Source organism: Bufo bufo, chromosome 9 (assembly GCF_905171765.1).
Source record: "Bufo bufo chromosome 9, aBufBuf1.1, whole genome shotgun sequence".
Taxonomy (NCBI): domain Eukaryota; kingdom Metazoa; phylum Chordata; class Amphibia; order Anura; family Bufonidae; genus Bufo; species Bufo bufo.
The window spans coordinates 215,223,083-215,249,868 of record NC_053397.1 but is presented as its reverse complement, the minus strand read 5'-3'; the positions used below and the strand labels follow the sequence as shown (position 1 = coordinate 215,249,868).

Genomic DNA, 26,786 nt, shown 5'->3' with positions numbered 1-26,786 from the left:
CTGTGCCTCTTTTTCTCCACACATAGTGTTGTGTGTTTCTTCCAAACAACTCAACTTTGGTTTCATCTGTCCACAGAATATTTTGCCAGTACTACTGTGGAACATCCAGGTGCTCTTGTGCAAACTGTAAACGTGCAGCAATGCTTTTTTTGGACAGCAGTGACTTCCTCTGTGGTATCCTCCCATGAAATCCATTCTTGTTTAGTGTTTTACGTATCGTAGATTCGCTAACAGGGATGTTAGCATATGCCAGAGACTTTTGTAAGTCTTTAGCGGACACTCTAGGATTCTTCTTCACCTCATTGAGCAGTCTGCGCTGTGCTCTTGCAGTCATCTTTACAGGACGGCCACTCCTAGGGAGAGTAGCAGCAGTGCTGAACTTTCTCCATTTATAGACAATTTGTCTTACCGTGGACTGATGAACAGCAAGGCTTTTGGAGATACTTTTATAACCCTTTCCAGCTTTATGCAAGTCAACAATTCTTAATCGTAGGTCTTCTGAGAGCTCTTTTGTGTGAGGCATCATTCACATCAGGCAATGCTTCTTGTGAAAAGCAAATCCAGAACTGGTGTGTGTTTTTTATAGGGCAGGGCAGCTGTAACCAACACCTCCAATCTCATCTCATTGATTGGACAACAGTTGGCTGACACCTCACTCCAATTAGCTCTTGGAGATGTCATTAGTCTAGGGGTTCACATACTTTCTCCACCTGCACTGTGAATGTTTACATGGTGTGTTCAATAAAAACATGGTAACATTTAATTCTTTGTGTGTTATTAGTTTAAGCAGACTGTGATTGTCTATTGCTGTGACTTAGATGAAGATCAGATCACATTTTATGACCAATTTGTGCAGAAATCCATATCATTTCAAAGGGTTCACATACTTTTTCTTGCAACTGTATATACACTCACCTAAAGAATTATTAGGAACACCTGTTCTATTTCTCATTAATGCAATTATCTACTCAACCAATCACATGGCAGTTGCTTCAATGCATTTAGGGGGGTGGTCCTGGTCAAGACAATCTCCTGAACTCCAAACTGAATGTCAGAATGGGAAAGAAAGGTGATTTAAGCAATTTTGAGCGTGGCAGGGTTGTTGGTGCCAGATGGGCCGGTGTGAAAAGGGAAAAACATCCAGTATTCGGCAGTCCTGTGGGCAAAAATGCCTTGTGGATGCTAGAGGTCAGAGGAGAATGGGCCGACTGATTCAAGCTGACAGAAGAGCAACGTTGACTGAAATAACCACTCGTTACAACCGAGGTATGCAGCAAAGCATTTTTGAAGCCACAACACGCACAACCTTGAGGCGGATGGGCTACAACAGCAGAAGACCCCACCGGGTACCACTCATCTCCACTACAAATAGGAAAAAGAGGCTACAATTTGCACGAGCTCACCAAAATTGGACTGTTGAAGACTGGAAAAATGTTGCCTGGTCTGATGAGTCTCGATTTCTGTTGAGACATTCAAATGGTCGAGTCCGAATTTGGCGTAAACAGAATGAGAACATGTATCCATCCTCTGATGGCTACTTCCAGCAGGATAATGCACCATGTCACAAAGCTCCAATCATTTCACATTGGTTTATTGAACATGACAATGAGTTCACTGTACTAAAATGGCCCCACAGTCACCAGATCTCAACCCAATAGAGCATCTTTGGGATGTGGTGGAACGGGAGCTTCGTGCCCTGGATGTGCATCCCTCAAATCTCCACCAACTGCAAGATGCTATCCTATCAATATGGGCCAACATTTCTAAAGAATGCTATCAGCACCTTGTGGAATCAATGCCACGTAGAATTAAGGCAGTTCTAAAGGCAAAAGGGGGTCCAACACCGTATTAGTATGGTGTTCCTAATAATTCTTTAGGTGAGTGTATATATATATATATATATATATATATATATATCGTGCAGCGGTAAGCAAGTGGTTAAAGGCAGAGTTACATTTTTGTCTTAATAATGGGGAACGATGAAGTCCTAAAGTGATTGTCCACTCTAAAAATAGGTTGAAAATTTTGTGCTTATGAATTTCTTAAAGGGGTTGTTCGGGTTCAGAGCTGAACCTGGACATACCCACAATTTCACCCAGGCAGCCTCCTGTTATCATATGAGCATTGAAGCATTTCATGGATCGTCTAGGTCAAAGGCATTTTATGGAGTTCCAGTGACGTACCAGGCTCTCCATAAGGACTGCTAGACAGAAGCTTCCGCCCAGCAGTGAGCCCGTTGACGTCACCGGCATTAATGGACGGGCTTTAGTGTTGCCCTAGCCAGTAAATCGGCTAGAGCAGTGCTAAAGCCCACGTATCAGAGCCGGTGTGTTATTATAAACAAACAGCCCTTGCCCTGCGCAATCCAGCGCAGTGCAAGGGAGATCATCAGAGCCTGAAATTCTCCGATGCTCATATCACAGGGCCTGCCTGGGTGAAAATGGAAACTTAAAGGGGTTCTGCACTTTCATTTAACTGATGATCTATCCTCTGGATAGATCATCAGCTTCTGATCGGCGGGGATCCGACATCCGGGACCCCGCCGATCAGCTGTTTGAGAAGGCAGCGGCGCTCCAGCAGCGCCGCGGCCTTCTCACTGTTTACTGCCGGCCCACTGACATCACGACTAGTATCAACTAGCATGGGCGGGGCTAAGCTCCATTCAAGTGAACAGAGCTTAGCCCCGCCCACGCTAGTTGATACTAGTCGTGACGTCAGTGGGCCGGCGGCCCGGCAGTAAACAGTGAGAAGGCCGCGGCGCTACTGGAGCGCCGCTGCCTTCTCAAACAGCTGATCGGCCGGGGTCCTGGGTGTCGGACCCCCGCCGATCAGAAGCTGATGATCTATCCAGAGGATAGATCATCAGTTAAATGAAAGTACAGAACCCCTTTAATATAAAATGGAACTTTAATACAGTCCTGATCAAAAGTTTAAGACCACTTGAAAAATGGCCAAAAATCCTATTTAGCATGGCTGGATCTTAACAAGGTTCCAAGTAGAGCTTCAACATGCAACAAGAAGAAATGAGAGTGAGACAAAACATTTTTTGAGCATTCAATTTAATGAAGAAAACGAATAAACTGAAACAGGCTGTTTTTCAGCTGATCAAACGTTTAGGACCACACCTCCAAAAAAAAAACGAAACCCCCACAAAACAGAAATCCAACTTCCAAACATGAACTCAGTAATGAGTAGCTCCGCCGTTATTGTTTCGGCATGCTTGATGCAAGCGTATCCATGAGGTGAGTGGGAACATTTCTCCAAGTGGTGAAGACGGCCGCACGAAGGCCATCTACTGTCTGGAACTGTTGTCCATTTTTGTAAACTTCCCTCGCCATCCATCCCCAAAGGTTCTCAATTGGATTTAGATCAGGGGAACACGCAGGATGGGCCAAAAGAGTGATGTTATTCTCCTGGAAGAAGTCCCTTGTCCTGCGGGCATTGTGTACTGTAGAATTGTCTTGTTGAAACCCCCAGTCGTTACCACACAGACGAGGGCCCTCAGTCATGAGGAATGCTCTCTGCAACATCTGGACATAGCCAGCGGCCGTTTGACGCCCCTGCACTTCCTGAAGCTCCATTGTTCCACTGAAGGAAAAAGCCCCCCAGACCATTATGGCGCCCCCTCCACTGTGGCGCGTAGAAAACATCTCAGGTGGGATCTGCTTGCCATGCCAGTAACGTTGGAAACCATCTGGACCATCAAGGTTACATTTTTTCTCATCAGAGAATACAACTTTCTTCCACCTTTGAATGTCCCATGTTTGGTGCTCTCTTGCAAAGTCCAAACGAGCAGTTCTGTGGCGTTCAAGGAGACGAGGTCTTTGCAGACGTTTTTTGTTTTTGAAGCCCTTCAGTCTCAGATGCCGCCTGATGGTTATGGGGCTGCAGTCAGCACCAGTAAGGGCCTTCATTTGGGTCGAGGATCGTCCAGTGTCTTGACGGACAGCCAATTGGATCCTCCGGCTCAGTGCTGGTGACATTTTTTTGGGTCTTCCACTTGACTTTTTTGTTCCATAACCCTCAGGATCATTTAAGAAATTCCAAATGACTGTCTTCCTGCGTCCCACCTCAGCAGCGATGGCGGCTGTGAGAGACCCTGCTTATGCCGTTCAACAACCCGACCACGTTCAAAAAGGGAGAGTTCTTTTGCCTTTGCCATCACAACGTGTGACTACCTGACAGAAAATGACAATGAATCCACATCTTTGCACAGATTTGGCCTTTTAAAGGCATGTGGTCCTAAAATTTTGATCAGCTGAAAAACAGCCTGTTTCAGTTTAATCGTTATTTTCAATTAATTGAATGCTCGAAAAATGTTTTGTCTCACTCCCATTTCTTCTTGTTGCATGTTGAAGCTCTACTTGGAACCTTGTTAAGATCCAGCCATGCTAAATAGGATTTTTTGATCAGGACTGTATATTGTTATAGTAGTTATAGTATAGAATTTGGAGCTCAGTATCATAAAAATAGAGTAGGTAGATAGAGAGATAGATAGATAAATAGATAGATAAGATATTTGTCATAACAGATTTTTTTGTAGATTCATTTTAAAATATAGTTTCATTTATGGTAAAACGTTTGAGCCTTCAGATTCATTTTAGAGCTTTTTTCTTCTAATGTGGAGCTCCTAAACCCTTGCATAATAGTACTTTGGCTGCTCACAGTCACTACTAGGGGAAATCCAGAAGCTTGGTGAAGAAGATTTCACTGAATGTCCTAATTTCAACGTATGGCTGTGATTCAAGGCTCAGTAATAGAATTTTGGATCTTTTGTGGGTACAATCTCTACTTTCACACCTGCGTTCGGTGCGGATCCGTCTTGTATCTGCACAAACGGATCCGCACCGATAATGCAAACGCTTGTATCCGTTCAGAGCGTTATGGAGGTGCAACAGAGCCAAACTGATGCATTCTGAACGGATCCTTATCTATTCAGAATGCATTTGGGGCCGAACTGATCCGTTTTGGGCCGCTTGTGAGAGCCCTGAACGGATCTCACAGGGGGACCCAGAAACGCCAGTGTGAGAGTAGCCTAAATAACGATCTTCCTCCATCTTTCTCTAGTACTGTGTAAGGATAGAAAAGAACCCCGGCCTTGGATTCAGCATCAGCGGGGGATTAAGTGGACAAGGAAACCCATTCAAACCATCCGATAAGGTGAGTAGTGGGGGCATCACTGTATTATAACCACCAATGTTGTGATTTTTTTTAAATTCCTGATAGACCTGCAACCTGATGTCATTAATGGGAACCTGACATATTTGCACCTGCGTAGAGGAGGGGTAGCTCCAAAGCGATAATTACTATGAGGAGCCTACCATGTGCTGGTTCATACTACCACATGCTCCTCATCTGTTAGGGGGTCTGAAGCTTGTCCATCCACCTCACGATCACTTCAGGTAAGCGATAAGGCCAGTGTAGCCCTTGCATTGGTGCCCAGGTCTTTGAAGATCGACAGCCGTACGTGAGTCCCCTACACACAAAATGTGTCAACCTGAGCTTGGTACCCTTACCCATGGAACCCATAGTAGCCACAGGGCATCTCCTTGGAGTTGAAGGAAATCAACAACATACTGCAGACACCACACGAGGTGAAGTGAAGTTCAGGCTTGCGTACTCAAGATTTTGAGATGCACGTGTCCATTGTCCAAGAAGTTCTGCACTGTTTTTATTAATTATGTTGTCTTTGGTTGGCCATGGTTTTGTGGACCATGCCAACAATCAGTCCATGTATGAAGGACATACCCCCTCCATGGATGACTATTTTTAAGTTGATTAGGAGAACCAAAGAAATAAAAAAATTTGGTTCTTTGTTTGTGCTGCTTTTTTATGTGCTTCCTTGTGTGAATTGTTTGCATGTTTTTGTAGTGTTTTTTGTTTTAAAGGGAACCTGTTGCATTGAAAATGATGCCCAATCTGCAGCATGTTATAGAGCATGAGAAGTTGAGCAAATTGATATATACCATATTTTTTGCCCTAAAAGACGCAGCGGCCCATAAGACGCACCCAGTTTTTAGAGGAGGACAATAAGAAAAAAATATTTTTCATTAGATCTCATATCAGTCCAGCAATCAGACCACCAATGTTAATCAGACCTCAGCTCACAGCCCCAATCAGACCCTCAGTGTTAATAGGACCCACAATCAGACCTCAGCTCATACCCCAATGTGAATGACATGGTTATAACGGAAAATAATAGCATTCTTAGAACAGAATGCTAAATAAAATGTATACTGAGGGGTTAAAAAAACAACAACTCACATCGTGGTGAGCGCAGTGATATCACCGCAGGTCCTTCTATCTTCATTCAGCAGGACCTGCAGGTCCGTTTGCAGGTCCTGAAGAAAAGAGGATACCGGCTGCGCGATCAAGTGGAGGAGGTGAGTTTTTTTTAATTTTATTTTGCATTCTGTTTTAAGAATGCTATTATTTTTCGTTATAATCATGTCATAATGGAAAATAATAAAATCACCCGAACACCGAACCCGAACTTCAGTGAAAAAGTCAGTGTTCGGGTCCGGGTACCCGAACTCGCAAAGTTCTGTATGAACCCAAACTTTGCAGTTTGGGTTCGCTCAACTCTATCAAGGATCCATGCCGGTCTTTGTCTTTTGATGTTCAATATTGTTTTCTTTCTGTAAGAGATCGCAAAATGATGTACATTAATATAAAGTTGCACCCTACATATAATTCCTGGACAACGAAACAGAAAAGATTCCTGCAAGAAGAACCTGTAGATGACATGTGTGGTATTGCATGTCAAATAAAAATTGATCTTGTATTTTTGACCCCCATAAGACGCAGTGACATTTTCCCCCACTTTGGGGTAAAAAAGCGTGTCTTATAGGGCTAAAAATACTGTAGTTTGGTGGAAAAATATTCAGCGTAACTTGTCATTTATTCATTTAAATCCCTGCTAATCTGGAGTCCAGCGGGCGGTCCTCAGTGGTTGACAAAACCATATAGAGAATAAAAAAGTTACAATCTGGTCTCCTAATCCCAGAATAAGAAGGGATTTAAATGGATAAATGATAAGTTATACTGATCCTTTCCCATAAAAGTATATATCAGTGTGTTTGGCGCCTTCTGCTTTATAACATGCTGCCTGCAGATTGCACTGAATTTCATGCTGACAAGTTCCCTTTAAAGGCTATGGACACCTTTGGGGCAATTTTTTTTTTTTTATTATTGCTTTTTTTGCTAAAAATCTTTTTTTTTTTTCAATAGGTCTGAATTAAAAATGTTCAACTGTTTCTGGGTTTGCAGGGTTAAAAATCTGTCTGTCCGCATACAGTTTTCTTCTTTAATCCTGATGACAGTTTGTGTGTAACTCTTATCTCTGATCTCCTGACTTCATTAACACCTATTATAGCTCAATTCTTATCATACTAATTTGAATATGTGTACACAAGTAGTGATGAGCGGCAGGGGCTATATTCGAATTTGCGATATTTTATGAATATTTTGTAGAATATTCGTCATTTATTCGCGAATTTCGAGAATTCGAGATTATTTTATTGAATGTGAAAAATCGGCAATGTAAAAAAATCGCATAATGCGAATTCGTAACGCGAAATACAGGCGTGGATCACTTTGGCTACATTTTTCAAGCTGCTAGAAGTTTCATGAGTTTCTCCTGAGGCTGGAGAAAATGGTCGGCACGGCAGAACATTACAGTAGCTTTATATGCAGATAGAGTCAAGTGCTCCAATATATTCGCGATTGCGCTAATCGGCAGTGATTAGAATATTTTTTCGCACTACGTGCAACTTCACATTTTAGCAGGTTACTGATTGGTGCACTAAGTATTGTTGTGAACTTGACATCGTTTCCTTCTCATTGGCCCACAAGCAAGAAGCAGAGAGGGATCATGTGTTCAGATGGAAAAAAAATCCGAATATTCGATATAACAAATCAATAGCACTATATTCTAAATATTCGCGAATTATCGAAGTGGCGATATTCGTGATAGAAATTCGCTATTCGAATATTTGTGCTCAGCACTATACACAAGGTCAGGAGATCAGAGATACACATGAGCTTTCAGATGACAGGATTCAAAGAAAACAGAAAATTAAATGACAGCTTTGCAAACGGACTGATTTCTAACCCTGTAACTCAGAAACGGCTAACTTTTTTTTTTTTTTTTAATAAAGACTAACTGAAAAATGATTTTTTTTTAGCACAAAATACATAAAATCCAATTATTAAAAAATGCCCCTGAAGGAGTTCATTGCCTTTAAGGAATAACCCCAAGTAAACAGGTATGTATAATCAGTGCAGTGTATAATTATATTTGGATCTCATCCGGTGGTGCTGGGGAACCATGTAAAATCCATCATGGCTGGCGTCACTTGCTTTTCCCCAAGGGCACCGGCTGTTGCCCACCATACCCATCATAGCAGGCCCTACTGAAATGACAGAAAGCAGTCTAATGGAGGGAGGTCAAGCTGGAAATGGATAAATAGGCACCGCACCACCATTACGGGGATTGGCGGGGCCCCAGCGGACAGTTCATCTTTCAATCAATTGTCAAACAGTAAGACCTGTTCTTGACGTTCCTTTTTCCTTAAAGGGCGTGAATACTTTTGCATCTAATCTCATACTACTCTCGTGCAGCAGAAATAAAATACAATGCATAGTCTTGATGCGATGTGTCGACAGCTGCTATCTAGACCTGCCTGTCTCCACGATTACCCTGTCTGACCCTGTGGTCGTGTCGCTCCCTTTCATCTGCTCCCTCTTCTACAGTCTGTAGTTTATCAAGAAGGGGAATAACACTTGCCTGGATCAGACTACATAACTTTGATTTGCAGTCTGTTACCATGGAGACACATACATCTGTATGGAAGCTATAAACACAAAACGGCAGGTTGTTTTATGCATATAGATTGTTTTAACTTAGATGCAACAGCACTACAAATGGTATCCTTAAAACTTACCTTCTACCTTAACCCTAAAAGCCTGTGACTGATTAGCATTGCATTTGGATGCATTGACTACAGCAACCAGCCAGAACCCACAAGCATGTCAGCGGGGGATGGGAATTTAATACTGTTCTCTGTTTGATCCATGAACCCATTGTACTCCACTGTAGTATTTAAGTGTCAGTGACGTCCCCATTGTGTCACCCCTCCCCCCCCATCATTGTATAACGCTGAGGTCCGTGTCATTGCTCTCCTAACATTGCATCTCCAGATATTAGCCGTCTCCATTTCTTTTACTGGACACCCAGAGGCATCAAGTTTGAGTAGTATTCAGCATAGAGGACTAGTGAAAGACTCCTAACCTATGTTACTTCTGACTTATAGGGTATCTTTGTTACTAGGGTTCAACCTGACGGACCAGCATACGGTGTGCTCCGGCCCGGGGATAAGATCCTGCAGGTAAGATTCTCATCGTTTACTGCCACGGGTTTACGCCACACAGACCTAGCGGACAGTACGTTGCTGCGTTCATGGTATTTGCAAGGGTGGACTGGGGACCTGGACAAGTGAGTGGACCGCAGGCTGCCAGAGATCCCTGAAGCTGTGGGTGCAGAGGATTACCTTCATGGTACAACACAAGGAATAATTGGCGCACTGTATGGCATTATTTTATGGGTATTGTTTGGTTCCTGTATGGTGTTACTATTTGGGTTCTATTTTGAAAAGATGGGGGGGGGCACAATACTTTTTTCAGGGCCCTCTATAGCGTGTAGCTCCATGCATGAATGGCAGTGCCCTAAAGTTGTTCAATGAGACCTTTTCTGAAATGCCCAGACAGGGCACAGGGATTATAAATAAAAATAAGAGACCTGTCACCAGTGCTCCGGTTCCAGTGCTGAGCTCCCTGCCAGACTGGAAGTGTCGCCTACACGCACGTCACTGGAACATGTTCTATCCATGCCCTCCGCAGCGCCTGTACACATCACCACTGAGACCATTGATTGGCTGGCAGCGACGGAAACGTACATGGTAGCTCACACTTCTAGTCCAGCGGAGAACAGAAGCGGAAGATCGGGAGAACTGGAACTGGAGCAACGAAGACAGGTCAGACTTTTTTTTTTTTAAAGGGCATCTGTCAGCAGGTTTGTACCTATGACACCGGCTGACCTGTTACATGTGCACTTGGCAGCTGAAGGCATCTGTGTTGGTCCCATGTTCATATGTGCCCGCAGTACTGAGAAAAAGGATGTTTTATTATATGCAAATGAGCCTCTAGGAGCAATGGGGGCGTTACCATTGCACCTAAAGGCTCTGCTCTCTTTTCAACTGCCGCACCCTCTGCATTTTGATTGACAGATCAGGCATTAAGATGTTTTCACTGCCTGTCCCTCATTAAGGCCTCATGCACACGGCCGTTGTTTTGGTCCGCATCCGAGCCGTAGTTTTGGCGGCTGTCCGCATCCGTTGTTCCGTTCCGTGGTCCGCCAAAAAAATATAACCTTTGCTATTCTTGTCCGTTTTGCGGACAAGAATAGGCAGTTATATTAGTGGCTGTCCGTGCCGTTCCGCAAAACACACAACGGTCGTTTGCATGAGGCCTAAGACTAGCTTTTCATATGCAGCTCTTAATCTGAAGTGTGCTGGAGCAAGATGCACCAAATTAAGAGGCCGAATGCCTCTAGGGCTTTCCATGCATACAGTCCTTGATAAATTCATTTCTATACAGTTAAATGGGTTGCCAAGTGTGATTCTTTTTAAGGGAGAATGAATAGGTTAAAAAAAAAAAGAAAAAAAAAAAGCATCACTGATCCCCTGTTGCTGCCATTCTGACACTTACCAGGTCACCGTTGCTTTCCACTATCAGGTTTTTTTCCCCTTAAAATTATAAAATTCTAAGGTTCCTGCAGCCAACACTAGGGGGAGCTGACTGCACAGTGTTTCATTACTGAGTTCAATGCGGAAAAAGTATGCAGAAAGATTCAGAGCTCCCTCTAGTGGTGACTACAAGCGGCCAGAATTTTATTTAACTGTATGTAATCAGGGGATTTGGAGCGCTGTATCTAAAAAAAAAAAAAAAAAACACACTCCGACCCCAATAGAGACAGATTAAAAAAATGAATCAGTGCAAAATGTTGTACATAAAAGGTGTTACTCTCATCAGACGGGAAACATTTGACATGCATTCTGATAGGCGAGGCCCCAGAAGGGGTTAAGGCTTTTATAGTGAAGGCAGAAAATGTTCCGGCTTTCTAAATCTCCATGAAACACGATGGCGCGAGGGTTTTAGTTGCTAGGTAACATCCCTGACTGATGGCGTTCCTACTGAAATGTGTCGAAGGTTACGTGAAAGTAACATTTAAGAGGAGACGAGCGGCTTGACGGCTGAGCTCATTATTTCCTTTGAAAAGTCCTCTTCATCGATGTGTGGGGTATATTGTTGTGTTCCGCAGGTGAACCATAAAATCGGCGCGACCTTCAAGCCTGAACGGCGCGTGTCTTACCCGAGAAGCCGCGCGCTTTCCTGCAGTTCCCGCCCCGCTCTGTAAAATACTGTATGCAAATCAGCGCGCGGCAGAAGGTTCCTCCGCAGCATCCGAGCGGACAAAGTTATTCTGCCAATTATGCTTAGCAGCAACGCATATTAAATTAGTTTACAGCCATTAAACAACCTTCCTGAGCTCGGCAGTTTCTTGGCAGCCTGCGAACATATAGGACGCAGTAAATAACAACGTCTAATTTAGTGCCCGCCAGTAGAGAGTCAGTATTTTTTTTCTTTCAGTCCTCAGGTTCGGTCGTCAATACCACATCGGTGGGGTTCCAACACCCGACAACCCTGCCAATGTGCTATGGCCTCTTTCTGGGCCTACAGCATCACATCCAACGGCCTTTTTGGAACTCAGTCCAATTCAGCTGAACAGATCGGAGCTGCAATACCAAACACAGCCACTAGACGATGTATGGCGCTGTGCTTGGTATAGTATGAAGAGGTTGCAGTGGGTGTCGGGAGTCTGATCCCCACCAATGTGAGGATAGGTTTTCCATATTTAATTCACAGAAAACCCCTTTAAAGAGTACTGTCCCTTTAAAAAAAAATCCTTTAATCCAGTGTCCTGTAGACTAGAATCTCACAAAAGGACTAAGAAGGGGTAAGATTGCTGTGGGGGCACCGGAAGCACAGGCTCTAACAACCCCCCAAGGAACAGGGCAAAATTTCAATACTTTTAAATGACTGTTTGATATTCCAGAAAATCTGGTAATCTGCCAGATTAATGGGATTTAAATCTTTTGTATCTTCCTTTTTTTTTTATTCAACCCTAGAGTTATTTTACTTGGGTGGTAGATGCTGGATGATAACTAGTGATGGCAGCCATGACTGTGCCCATAGAGGTTGTCACTCAGATTTACAATCCACCCTGCTCTCTTGCCCCTACTGTTCTGTCTGTATAAGTGTCAGTCTTAACTGTAGTTGTGGTATTCTATTTATGAAACAGTAAGATCAGGATGAACAATGCCCCTGCCGCACAGAGTAGTACAGCATTGGAATGGCTGGAGCACATAGGCCAGAGTTCATATTAATTGATGCCGGCATTTGAAGACCATAAATATCAGCTATAACGGCTGTTGAGAGACCACCCTGGAGGTACGAGCCCCCTTGGCCGGCCTCCATATCAGAAGACTGAAGGATGGTTATGATCCAAACAATCTGATGGTTATTAAAAGCAGCACAGATCTCTCTCCTGACAGCAGCTGTTACAATGTATCAGTGCGGATAAAATGTATCAACCTGGAGTCCAGATGGATCAGCTCACAGAGGGCTGTCCAGACTGGATACAAATGTAACAACCTAAGGGTCCATTCACACGTCCGTTGTTTCTTTCCTGATCTGTTCCATTTTTTTGCGGAACAGATCTGGACCCATTCATATTCAATGGGTCCTGAAAAAAATCGGACAGCTCAATGTCTGATTTTTTTTCAGGACCCATTGAAAATGAATGGGTCCAGATCTGGTCCAGATCTGTTCCGCAAAAAACGGAACAGATCAGGAAAGAAACAACGGACGTGTGAATGGACCCTTACAAGTATTAGGCTAAATGCACACGACAGTGGAAAAAAGAAACACCGTTAAAAACTGGCACTGTCAGTTTTTCATGCCCATTTTTCAACCATTTGTGCATCCGTTTTCTGGCCGTCTGTCTGTTTTTAATGGCCGTTTTGCATCAGTTTTACATGGTCGTTAAAAATGGCCATGAAAAACGGATGAATCCCGACCCCTGCAGTACACATAATGTCTCTCATAATGGCCCCCAGCACTAATAATGTACCTTTTAGTGGCCCCCCATCTGTAATAATGTCCCCCATGGTGGCCCCAGCATGTGAATGTACCATCAGTTTACAAGTCCCTGGTGTCCAGTGGTTTAAAGAGGACCTTTCATCAGGCTAGCTCTAGTCTAAGGCCTCTTTCACACGGGTGTCACGTTTTGGCTCAGGAGGCGTCCCTGGTGCATTGCGGCAAACCCGCGCGAGTAGGTACGGAATTTCAGTCAGTTTTGACTGCGATTGCTTTCCGTTGTTCAGCTTTTATTGCGCGGGTGCAATATACGTTTTGCACGCGCATGATAAAAAACTGAATGTGGTACCCAGACCCAAACTTCTTCACAGAAGTTCAGGTTTGGGTTCAAGGTTGTGTAGATGTTATTATTTTCCCTTATAACATGGTTATAAAGGAAAATAATAGCATTCTGAATACAGAATGCATAGTACAATAGCGCTGGAGGGGTTAAAAAAATAATAAATAATTTAACTCACCTTAATCCACTTGTTCGCGCAGCTCGGCTTCTTCTTTCTTCAGGACCTGGGTAAAGGACCTTTGATGACATCACTGCACTCATCACATGATCCATCACCATGGTGATGGATTATGTGACGGACCATGTGATGAGTGCAGTGATGTCACCACAGGTCCTTTTCCTCCTGCACAGCAAAGAAGAAGACAGAAGAGAAGCCGGCTGCGCGAACAAGTGGATTAAGGTGAGTTAAATTATTATTATTTTTTTAACCCCTCCAGCGCTATTTTACTATGCATTCTGTATTAAGAATGCTATTATTTTCCCTTATAACCATGTTATGAGAAAATAATAATGATCGGATCTCCATCCCGATCATCTCCTAGCAACCGTGCGTGAAAATCGCACCGCATCCGCACTTGCTTGCGATTTTCACGCAGCCCCGTTCACTTCTATGGGGCCTGCGTTGCGTGAAAAACGCACAAAGAGGAGCATGCTGCGATTTTCACGCAACGCACAAGTGATGCGTGAAAATCACCGCTCATGTGCACAGCCCCATTAGAGTTAATGGGTCTGGATTCAGTGCGGGTGCAATGCGTTCACCTCACGCATTTCACCCGCGCGGAAATCTCGCCCGTGTGAAAGAGGCCTAAATATTATCCTACCTTATAGGGCGGCCCCCACTGATGCCATGGCACTTATTTTATTTTTTTCTAAAAAACACCCCGTTCGTCCGCTGTTGGCTCCGTATATTTTGGCGCCTTATATTATAATGAGGCGACTCGGTTATATTAGGCGTGGACTTGTATTTCTCCTGGGCGCGGTTGTCTTCTCCCTGGCTGTGAGCGCAGCCAATCAGAGCGCCCCGCTCTTAGCCAGGGAGAATGAGCTCAAGGATGTCTTACACGCTCAAGTTCTCGCGAGAACTTGAGCTTATTCTCCCTGGCTAAGAGCGGGGCTCTCTGATTGGATGCTCTCACAGCCAGGGAGTCTCCTCATTATAATATAAGACGCCAAAATATACGGGGCCAACAGCGGACGAACGGGGGGTTCTTTAGAAAAAACAAAGCCACGACAATTCCTGGTGGCACACGGACATGCTACAGATTAAAATTCCGCGCAGAAGGTTAGTTTTCGTAAATATTCTGCCCACAAATATAGATAGAAATTCCACAGCAATTCTGCGTGGATGAGGCCCAACTTCACTAATCCCAACTACACAGAGATCCCTCTGATCACAGACCAGATGCTGCAGTCAATTGCGAGCGCGATATCTTAGCGGTCATCTAACTTTAATAAATTGTGGCATTCTGAAAAATTTTTGGGCTTTGTTTTTATGGTACCACATGGTATGCGTGACATCTAAAAAGTTAAATGGCTAGCATCTTTCCGTGTCCGTTCCGTTTTTTTGCGGACCATATGCAGAACCATTGATTTCAATGGTTCCGCAAAAAAAACGGAAGGTACTCCGTGTGCATTCCGTTTCTGTATGTGCGTATTTCCAGTTCCGCAAAAAAATAGAACCTGTCCTATTATTGTCCACATGTCCTATTATTGCACACGACCGTATGTATTTTGCGGTTTGCAAAAAATACGGATGACGTCCGTGTGCATTCCGTATTTTGCAGAACGGAACAGCTGGTCCCTAATAGAACAGTAATGCGGACAATGATAGGACATGTTCTATTTTTTTGCGGAACGGAAATACGGACATACAGAAACGGAATGCACACGGAGTAACTTCAGAATTTTTTGCGGACCCGTTGAAATGAATGGTTCGCATACGGTCCGCAAAAAAAAAAAATGGAACGGACATGGAAAGAAAATACATCTGTTTGCATGAGCCCTAACGGACAAGGATAGGACTGTTCTATCAGGGGCCAGCTGTTCTGTTCCGCAAAATACGGTTTGCACACGGACGTCATCCGTATTTTTTGCGGACCACAAAATACATACGGTCGTGTGCATGAAGCCTCAGGGTAATCTTTAATTGCAGCCATTAGAGTGAGCAACCAGCTGCGTAACACAGCCGCCACCTGCAAGGAATGTCGTGGACGAAGCATCGATAAGTATTAGGCCTCATGCACACAAACGTATTTTCTTTCTGTGTCCGTTCCGTTTTTTTTGCAATTTTTGCATTGAAATATGGGTCCGCAAAAAAAAAAATGGAAGGTACTCCGTGTGCATTCTGTTTCCGAATGTCTGTTCCGCAAAAAAATAGAATATGTCCTATTATTGTCTGCATTACGGACAAGGATAGGACTGTTCTATTAGGTGCCAGATGTTCTGTTCCACAAAATACGGAATGCACACGGACGTCATCCGTATTTTTTGGGAAACATTTTATGTAATACTATTATGGCAGCTGAGTTACATTATAGATAAACATTTTGTGACATTAGAATTTACGTACCATTTACGTGCTCAAGCTGTCAGTTTATTAATGTTTGTTTCTGAAATACAGACAGAGACAGATAGTTTAGGTAGATAGATAGATAGATAGATAGATAGATAGATAGATAGACTTGGCTAAATTCCCCCCCCCCCCCCAAAAAAAAGAAATTCTGATGGGCAATGTAATTCCCTAATACTACTGCTGCCATCTAGTGGCCAGGACATGCCAATAATAGAAGTCTATGGCCTGCATAACGGATCCGTCCCGTTTACGTTATGCAGGCCATAGACTTCTATTATGACGTCATAGAATTGCGTTATGGTCCGTGGTAATGGAATCCATAACGCAATTCAGCTTATACCACAACACGATCCAAAAACGAATTTCAAAATATGAAATTTGCTCATCCCTAATAATAACATAGAAAAAGTCCACAAGCATAACATACAAACAATATTAATATTTCAATATAAAAATAGAATATTTTTGATTTGACAGCAATTTGCCATATGGTAGCTACACATTATGATCTAGAATTGTATTTTACAGAATATTACTAAACTGATAATATAGAATTGCTTACAGTATCTAGCAGGTCAATCTGTTGGAGTACATTCACATGAACATATGTATTTTGCGGTCCGCAAAAGACAGATACCATTCGTGTAACATCCACATTTTTTGAGGACCCATCGATTGTAAAATACAGATGGTCATTTTACAAGTCCCTGGTGTCCAGTGGTTTACACCTGCAGACATTCATTGGTGTCCTGTGGTTTAATGCTTCAGTTAGTCCCTGGAGTCTAATGATTTATAGTCCCAGACAGTCCCTGATGTCCAGTGGATTACTTCTTCAGACAGAACCTGGTGTCCTGTGGTTTACTTCCCCAGACAGTCCTTGAAATCTGGTTTAATGCTTCAGATAGTCCCTGGAGTCTAATGATTTCTGCAGACAGTCCCTGGTGCTTAGTGGTTTACTTCTGCAGACAGTTTCTGATGTCCAGTGGTTTACTTCTCCAGACAGTCCCTGGTGTCCAGTGGTTTACTTCTGCAGACAGTCCCTGGTGTCCAGTGGTTTACTTCTGCAGACAGTTTCTGATGTCCAGTGGTTTACTTCTGCAGACAGTCCCTGGTGTCCAGTGGTTTACTTCTGCAGACAGTTTCTGATGTCCAGTGGTTTACTTCTGCAGACAGTTTCTGATGTCCAGTGGTTTACTTCTGCAGACAGTCCCTGGTGTCCAGTGGTTTACTTCTGCAGACAGTCCCTGGTGTCCAGTGGTTTACTTCTGCAGACAGTTTCTGATGTCCAGTGGTTTACTTCTGCAGACAGTCCCTGAAATCCAATGATTTTTTTGCTCCAGACATGCCATGGCCTTCAGCAGGGTAGTGCTCTAGACAGTTCCTGGAGTCCAATGGTTTAGAGCTCCAGGAAGTCTCTAACCCCAGTTAATGGTTGCCCCTGTTTTAGTTCCCCTCTTCCCCAGACAGCCCGCCTTTTTTTACTAGTTTAGTTCTCAAGATATTTTCCGATTTCTAGTGTTTTAGAGCCCTGCAGTTTCTGGTTTCCAGCGGTTTCATTTCTTCCCTCCCGTAGACAGCCTCTGGTATCTAGTGGTTTAGTGCCAGTGTTATATGTATATACTTTTTATTAAAGCTTTGACAATAATAAAACATAACAAAAATAGTTCTCTCTTACCCACCCAGAACAATACATGTATCATAGTACTAGATTAATAAACGGTATACTTATTGTAATCTCATTGTGTAGAAGAGACAAGTGATGGTAGTTTTTGTGTTAGAGTTCTTGAGTATAAGTACTAAAAAATATAGTATTTGATACATGATTTTGCAAGTTTTCCCACCTACAAAGAATGGAGAGGTCTGTCATTTTTATTGTAGGTACACTTCAACTGTGAGAGACAGAATCTAAAATCACAATGTATGATTTTTAAATAATTAATTAGCATTTTATTGTATGAAATAAGTATTTGATACAATAGAAAAACAGAACTTAATATTTGGTACAGAAACCTTTGTTTGCAATTACAGAGGTCAGACGTTTCCTGCAGTTCTTGACCAGGTTTGCACACACTGCAGCAGGGATTGTTGGCCCACTCCTCCATACTGATCTTCTCCAGATCTTTCAGGTTTCAGGGCTGTCGCTGGGCTACATTGAGTTTCAGCTCCCTCCAAAGATTTTCAATTGGGCTCAGGTCTGGTGACTGGCTAGGCCACTCCAGGACCTTCTAAATGCTTCTTACGGAGCCGCTCCTTAGTTGCCCTGGCTGTGTGTTCCGGGTCATTTTCATGCTGGAAGACCCAGCCACAACCCATCTTCAATGCTCTTACTGAGGGAAGGAGGTTGTTGGCCAAAATCTTGCGATACATGGCCCCATCCATCCTCCCTTCCATACAGCACAGTTGTCCTGTCCCCTTTGCAGAAAAGCACGCCCAAAGTATTATGTTTCCACCCCCATGCTTCACGGTTGGAATGGTGTTCTTGGGGTTGTACTCATCCTTCTTCCTCCAAACACAGTGAGTGGAGTTGATACCAAAAAGTTCTATTTTGTTCTCATCTGACCACATGATCTTTTCCCATGCCTCCTCTGGATCATCCAGATGGTCATTGGCAAACTTCAAATGGGCCTGGTCATGGGCTGGCGTGAGCAGGGGGGATCTTGCGTGTCCTGCAGGATTTTAATCCATGGCAGCGTAGTGTGTTCAGGGCCGTCTTTACCAAGGGGCAAAAGGGGCAGCTGCCCCGGGCCCAGTTGCTCCTGGGGGGCCCAAGGCAGCTGCCTCTTGAGCCCTGCTAGCTACTGCCCCGGGTGTCAAGCTGTCAGCTACACAGGCATCGTACTGTGAAAGCTGTGATCTAGGACCTTAATGACATCATCACCATGTGACCAGTAACCTAGCAATTACTGGTCACATGGCTATGAGGTCATCACAGGTCCTGGCAGGAATTAACTGTGGAGCTTTTTTGTGTGAAGATTACATCAGAAAAAGGTGACAGGGGCTGTTATGTTAATATACTGTAAACTACTGTATAGTGGGGTGCTGTATACTGTGTGGGGGCCTGTATACTGTGGGGGGCTGTATACTGTGTGGGACTGTATACTGTGTGGGACTGTATACTGTGGGGGGGGGCTGTATACTGTGTGGTGGGCTGTATACTGTGTGGGGCCTGTATACTGTGGGGGGCTGTATATTGTGTGGGACTGTATACTGTGTGCTGGGCTGTATACTGTGGGGGGCCTATATACTGTGGGGCCTGTATACTGTGGGGCCTGTATACTGTGTGGGGGCCTGTATACTGTGTGGGGGCCTTATACTGTGTGGTGGGCTGTATACTGTGTTGTGGGCTGTATACTGTGTGGGAGGCCTGTATACTGTGTGGAGGGCTGTATACTGTGTGGGGGGCTGTATACTGTGTGGGGGGGCTGTATACTGTGTGGGGGGCTGTATACTGTGTGGGGGGCTGTATACTGTGGCGGGGCCTGTATACTGTGGGGGGGCCTGTATACTGTGTGGTGGGCTGTATACTGTGTTGTGGGCTGTATACTGTGTGGGAGGCCTGTATACTGTGTGGGGGGCTGTATACTGTGTGGGGGGCTGTATACTGTGTGTGGGGGTTGTATACTGTGTGGGGGGGCTGTATACTGTGTGGGGGGCTGTATACTGTGTGGGGGCCTGTATACTGTGGGGGGGCTTATACTGTGTGGGGGCCTTATACTGTGTGGGGGCCTGTATACTGTGTGGTGGGCTGTATACTGTGTGCGGGGGCTGTATACTGTGTGGTGGGCTGTATACTGTGTGGGGGCTGTATACTGTGTGGGGGGGCTGTATACTGTGTGGGGGCCTATACTGTGTGGTGGGCTGTATACTGTGTGGGGGGGCTGTATACTGTGTGGGGGACTGTATACTGTGTGGGGGCCTGTATACTGTGTGCTGGGCTGTATACTGTGTGGGGGGCTGTATACTGTGTGGTGGCATGTATACTGTGGGGGGGCTTATACTGAGTGGTGGGCTGTATACTGTGTGGGGGCCTGTATACTGTGTGGGGGGCTGTATACTGTGTGGGGGGGGGCTGTATACTGTGTGGGGGGGCTGTATACTGTGTGGGGGGGCTGTATACTGTGTGGGGGGGCTGTATACTGTGGGGGGGCTGTATACTGTGTGGGGGGCTGTATACTGTGTGGGGGGCTTATACTGTGTGGTGGGCTGTATACTGTGTGGGGGGGGGATGTATACTGTGTGGGGGCTGTATACTGTGTGGGGGGCTGTATACTGTGGGGGGGGGCTGTATAGTGTGGGGGCCTATATACTGTGTAGGGGGCTGTATACTGTGGGGGGGGGCTGTATACTGTGGGTGCGGTATAGTGTGGAGTGCTATACTGCTGTACTGTATAGTGTGGGGGGCTGTATCGTGTATATTTTGGGGTGCTGTATACAGTGAGGTGTTGTATACTGTGAGGTGTTGTATACTGTGGGCTGCTATACTGCTCTACTGTATACTGTGAGGTGTTGTATACTGTGGGGTGCTGTATACTGTGGGCTGCTATACTGCTCTACTATATACTGTGGGGTACTGTATAGTGTGGGGTGCTATACTGTATACTGTGTGGTGCTGTATACTATAGGGTGCTATACTGCATACTGTGGGGTGCTGGGGTGCACTGTAACACTAGGGTGAGCCGAGCCCTGGTCTCCTTCCTGCAGAGAGGTGCCCACTTCCAGCCTGAGCCCAGCTGCCCAGAGCACTGATCCTGAGCCGCTGGAGTCTTCAGAACTGGAAGTATTTACAGTCATTCACTGGACTCTACCAGGTGTGTGGATTTTTTGTGTGTGTGTTGTGGTGGAGGGCGTGATTGCCTGCTAAGGTGTGTGAAGGCAGGATCCAGGGGGCCCAAGTAAATTTTTGCCCAGGGTCCAATCAATATTAAAGACGGCCCTGAGTGTGTTACTAAAGGTAATCTTTGAGACTTTGGTCCCAGCTCTCTTCAGGTCATTGACCAGGTCCTCACATGTAGTTCTGGACTGATTCCTGACCTTTCTCAGAATCATCCTTGAGCTCCTGCATGGAGCCCCAGACCGAGGAAGATTGATAGTCATTTTGTGTTTCTTCCATTTTCTAATTGCGCCAACAGTTGTTACCATCTCACCAAGCTGCTTGCCTATTGTCCTGTAGCACATCCCAGTCTTGTGCAGGTCTACAATTTTGTCCCTGTTGTCCTTAGACAGCTCTTTGATATTGGCCATGGTGGAGAGGTTGAAGTGCGATTGATTGAGTGTACAGGTGGCTTTTCATACAGGTAATGAGTTCAAACAGGTGCTTCGTAACGAAAAACTAACAGCTCTGTGAGAGCCAGAATTCTTGCTGGTTGGTAGGTGATCAAATACTTATTTCATGCAATAAAATGCAAATTCATTATTTAAAAATCATGCATTTGATTTTCAATTTTTTTTTTTATTATTTTGTCTCTCACAGTTCAAGTGAACCTACGATAAAAATTACAGACCTCTCCATTCTTTGTAGGTGGGAAAACTTGAAAAATCGTCAGTGTATCAAATACTTATTTTCCCCACTGTACATCATATTAACAGTACTCTACTTTTGATTTAGTGCCCAGACAGTCCCTGGTGTTCAGTAGTAGTTTTCCAGACAGTCCCCCGTGTTCAGTAGTAGTTTTCCAGACAGTCCCCCGTGTTCAGTAGTAGTTTTCCAGACAGTCCCCCGTGTTCAGTAGTAGTGTTCCAGAGAGTCCTTGGTGTTCAGTAGTCGTGTTCCAGACAGTCCCCCGTGTTCAGTAGTAGTGTTCCAGAGAGTCCTTGGTGTTCAGTAGTCATGTTCCAAACAGTCCCTGGTGTTCACTATAGTCATGTTCCAGACAGTCCCCGATGTTCAGTAGTGATGTTCCAGACCGTCCCCGGTGTTCAGTAGTAGTGTTCCAGAAAGTCCCTGGTGTTCAGTATAGTGTTCCAGACAGTCCCCCGTGTTCAATAGTAGTGTTCCAGAGAGTCCTTGGTGTTCAGCAGTAGTGTTCCAGACAGTCCCTGGTGTTCAGTATAGTGTTTCAGACCGTCCCCAGTGTTCAGTAGTAGTGTTCCAGAAAGTCCTTGATGTTCAGAAGAAGTTTTCCAGACAGTCCCTGGTGTTCAGTATAGTGTTCCAGACAGTCCCTGGTGTTCAGTAGTAGTGTTCCAGAGAGTCCTTGACGTTCAGTATAGTGGTCCAGACAGTCCCTGGTATTCAGTAGTAAGGTTCCAGAGGGTCCCTGGTGTTCAGTATAGTGTTCCAGACAGTCCCTGGTGTTCAGTAGTAGTGTTCCAGAGAGTCCTTGGTGTTCAGTAGTAGTGTTCCAGACAGTCCCTGGTGTTCAGTAGTATTTTTGCAGACACTCCCTAGTGTTCAGTAGTAATGTTCCAGAGAGTTCTTGGTGTTCAGTAGTCGTGTTCCAGACAATCCCTGGTGTTCAGTAGTAGTGTTCCAGTGAGTCCTTGATGTTCAGTAGTATTGTTCCAGACAGTCCCCGATGTTCAGTAGTAGTGTTCCAGAGAGTCATTGATGTTCAGTAGTAGTGGTCTAGAGTGTCCCTGGTGTTCAGTAGTAGTTTTCCAGACAGTCTCTGGTGTTCAGTAGTACTGTTCAAGAGAGTTCTTGGTGTTCAGTAGTCGTGTTCCAGACAGTCCCTGGTGTTTAGTAGTAGTGTTCCAGACAAACCCTGGTGTTCAGTAGTAGTGTTCCAGTGAGTCCTTGATGTTCAGTAGTAGTGTTCCAGACAGTCCTTGATGTTCAGTAGTAGTGTTCCAGACAGTCCCTGGTGTTCAGTATAGTGGTCCAGACAGTCCCTGGTGTTCAGTAGTAGTGTTCCAGAGGGTCCCTGGTGTTCAGTATAGTGTTCCAGACAGTCCCTGGTGTTCAGTATAGTGTTCCAGACCATCCCTGGTATTCAGTAGTAGTGTTCCAGTGAGTCCTTGAAGTACAGTAGTAGTGTTACAGACAGTCCCTGGTGTTCAGTATTATTTTTGCAGACAGTCCCTGGTGTTCAGTAGTAGTGTTCCAGAGAGTCCTTGATGTTCAGTAGTAGTGTTCCAGACAGTCCCTGATGTTCAGTAGTAGTGTTTCAGACAGTCCCTGGTGTTCAGTAGTAGTGTTCCAGAGAGTCCCTGGTGTTCAGTAGTAGTGTTCCAGAGAGTCCCTGGTGTTCAGTAGTAGTGTTCCAGAGAGTCCCTGGTGTTCAGTAGTAGTGTTCCAGAGAGTCTTTGAAGTTCAGTAGTAGTTTTACACACAGTCCCTGGTATTCAGTAGTAGTGTTCCAGAGTTCTTGGTGTTCAGAAGTCGTGTTCCAGACAGTCCCTGGTGTTAAGTAGTAGTGTTCCAGACAGTCCCTTGTGTTCAGTAGTAATATTCCAGAGAGTTCTTGGTGCTCAGTAGTAGTGTTCCAGAGAGTCCCTGGTGTTCAGTATAGTGTTTCAGACAGTCCCTAGTGTTCAGTAGTAGTGTTCCAGAAAGTCCTTGATGTTCAGTAGTAGTTTTCCAGACAGACCCTGGTGTTCAGTAGTAGTATTCCAGAGAGTCCCTGGTGTTCAGTATAGTGTTCCAGACCATCCCCGGTGTTCAGTAGTAGTGTTCCAGAGAGTCCTTGATGTTCAGTAGTAGTGTTCCAGACAGACCCTGGTGTTCAGTAGTATTTTGCAGACACTCCCTAGTGTTCAGTAGTAATGTTCCAGAGAGTTATTGGTGTTCAGTAGTCATGTTCCAGACAGTCCCTGGTGTTCAGTAGTAGTTTTCCAGACAGTCCCCGGTGTTCAGTAGTAGTGTTCCAGAGAGTCCTTGATGTTCAGTAGTAGTGGTCCAGAGTGTGCCTGGTGTTGTCAGGAAGCAGGTGGTGTTATCCCTACTCGGGGACCGCGGGCACGGCGCAGGGCATGGGTTCCCCTTCAGCTCGGTAGAACACCTGGTGCCCGAGGTGCGGGTGCGCGAGTCGTGCGGCGTGTGCGCATGCGCAGTGCGCAGGCTGCGCGCACATCCCCGGGAGCATAGCGTTCCTGCATTATCCGGCTGTCAGGTGAGAGCCTTGCTGGGGGAGGTTCCCAGTACACACCTTCCATCTTCCTCGCCTGCCATTGGTTCCCGGGGAGGGAGGCCTCCTGGTTGCCTTGGGGACCAGGGGGTGGTCCTACCTTCCCTGGCTATAAAGACCTGGCCTGAGCTCTGGTTCATTGTTGAGTTATTCCACCTTATGGTGAACACCTAGCCTCCCTGCGGATCCTATTTGCCTGTTGTTCCTTTGTATCCTTCCCGGTTACTGACCTTTGGACTGTCTTCCGTCTTTGAACCTTCGCTGCCTGCCTCGACCCGGATTGGACATTGACTACCCCTCTTGGATTATCCCTAAACTTGTACCGCGTTTCTGGGCTGTCAGCTGCTTACTAACAGTGGGTTCCTCATCCCACTACTGGCTCCCTGGGACGTTTGACAGGTGTTCAGTAGTAGTTTTCCAGACAGTCCCTGGTGTTCAGTAGTAATGTTCAAGAGAGTTCTTGGGGTTCAGTAGTCGTGTTCCAGACAGTCCCTGGTGTTCAGTAGTAGTGTTCCAAAGAGTCCCTGGTGTTCAGTAGTAATGTTCCAGAGTTCTTGGTGTTCAGTAGTCGTGTTCCAGACAATCCCTGGTGTTCAGTAGTAGTGTTCCAGAGTCCTTGATGTTCAGTAGTAGTGTTCCAGACAGTCCCTGGTGTTCAGTATAGTTTTCCAGACAGTCCCTGGTGTTCAGTTGTAGTGTTCCAGACAATCCCTGGTGTTCAGTAGTAGTGTTCCAGAGTCCTTGATGTTCAGTAGTAGTGTTCCAGACAGTCCCTGGTGTTCAGTATAGTTTTCCAGACAGTCCCTGGTGTTCAGTTGTAGTGTTCCAGACAGTCCCTGGTGTTCAGTAGTCGTGTTCCAGAAAGTCCCTGGTGTTAAGTAGTAGTGTTCCAGAGAGTCCCTGGTATTCAGTAGTAGTGTTCCAGAGAGTCCTTGATGTTCAGTAGTAGTGGTCCAGAGTGTCCAGTAGTAGTTTTCAAGACAGTCCCTAGTGTTCAGTAGTAATGTTCCAGAGAGTTCTTGGTGTTCAGTAGTCGTGTTCCAGACAGTCCCTGGTGTTCAGTTGTAGTGTTCCAGACAGTCCCTGGTGTTCAGTTGTAGTGTTCCAGAAAGTCCCTGGTGTTAAGTAGTAGTGTTCCAGAGAGTCCCTGGTATTCAGTAGTAGTGTTCCAGAGAGTCCTTGATGTTCAGTAGTAGTGGTCCAGAGTGTCCCTGGTGTTCAGTAGTAGTTTTCAAGACAGTCCCTAGTGTTCAGTAGTAATGTTCCAGAGAGTTCTTGGTGTTCAGTAGTCGTGTTCCAGACAGTCCCTGGTGTTCAGTTGTAGTGTTCCAGACAGTCCCTGGTGTTCAGTTGTAGTGTTCCAGACAGTCCCTGGTGTTCAGTAGTCGTGTTCCAGACAGTCCCTGGTGTTCAGTTGTAGTGTTCCAGACAGTCCCTGGTGTTCAGTAGTCGTGTTCCAGACAGTCCCTGGTGTTCAGTAGTAGTGTTCCAGACAGTCCCTGGTGTTCAGTAGTCGTGTTCCAGACAGTCCCTGGTGTTCAGTAGTAGTGTTCCAGACAGTCCCTGGTGTTCAGTAGTCGTGTTCCAGACAGTCCCTGGTGTTCAGTTGTAGTGTTTCAGAAAGTCCCTGAGGTGCAGTTAGTATTTCATATGATGGATGGATAGAAATGAGACAGACAGAAATGAGATGTATAGTAATGAGACAGACAAAACGATAACTAGATATGAGAACATAGACAGACATATAATTTGACTAATGCAGCATAGAACATTGTTATATTTGACACATTTTTCTTTCCGTTACAGGTGAACGGACACAGCTTTGTACATATGGAGCACGAGATGGCGGTCTCGCTCCTGAAGAACTTTCCAACCACAGTGGACCTTGTAATTCAACGTGAGCTTACTGTCTAAATATTTTTATAACTGGTAATGATATCAGACAGATCTACTTCTTCTAAGACATTTTTTTTTTGCCAATTGCTGGATCAATGGCAAAGTTCAGTGCCAAATGTAGAATAATTGTTGACTATTGACTGACACGTGATGACGCAAGATACATAGGAAATCTAACGTGGATTCTAATAATAATAATTCTTATAATTATATTGTATTTGTTTTAACCATTTGCCTGAGGCTGAGCATTTGGTGCAATTTTATAAAACGAATAATGTTTCTTCCCAAAGTGGATTTTACTGTATCGAGAGCGCAGAAGCACACAAGCTGCTCTTCTGGTTCCTGGAGGAAGGGGGGGGGGGGAATCGCCATTAAGCACTGCCTCAATATTGTATATGCCTTTTATATAGAACATAAAAAAAGACCTAGAAGGAATCGCAAGTCATATTTTGACTTCTATACAAAATAAAGTGGGGATTACAAAACAGAAGAATATTTTCTTAAAGAAATTGATAAGAAAGTATTTATTAAAGATGTAGATGTTACGCTGAATTAATATTTCCCTTTTTTATACAAATATATATAGAGATATATAATAAAACAAATAGATGCGTATGCCTTATGGAAACCACTTTAAACATATAAAAGTAATTTAATTGATTTGACTTCATTAAGACACAGAGGAGAGCTCGTC

The 26,786-nt window shown here is 44.7% G+C and overlaps 1 protein-coding gene across 4 annotated transcripts in view; it reads left to right on the top strand.

The window, feature by feature from the left end:
- The window catches only part of LRRC7 (leucine rich repeat containing 7), a 161,036-nt gene extending 134,587 nt beyond the window's left edge, over positions 1-26,449 (top strand). For 3 of the 4 annotated variants that reach the window (XM_040407910.1, XM_040407911.1, XM_040407909.1), the window contains exons 24-26: positions 5,068-5,160; positions 9,315-9,389; positions 26,003-26,449. In XM_040407910.1, coding sequence (XP_040263844.1) covers positions 5,068-5,160; positions 9,315-9,389; positions 26,003-26,110 — 276 coding nt within the window. In that variant the 3' untranslated portion in view covers positions 26,111-26,449. The remainder of the gene's footprint in view (positions 1-5,067; positions 5,161-9,314; positions 9,390-26,002) is intronic. The other variant, XM_040407912.1, reaches the window with a different exon arrangement.
- The last annotated feature ends 337 nt before the right edge of the window (positions 26,450-26,786 follow it).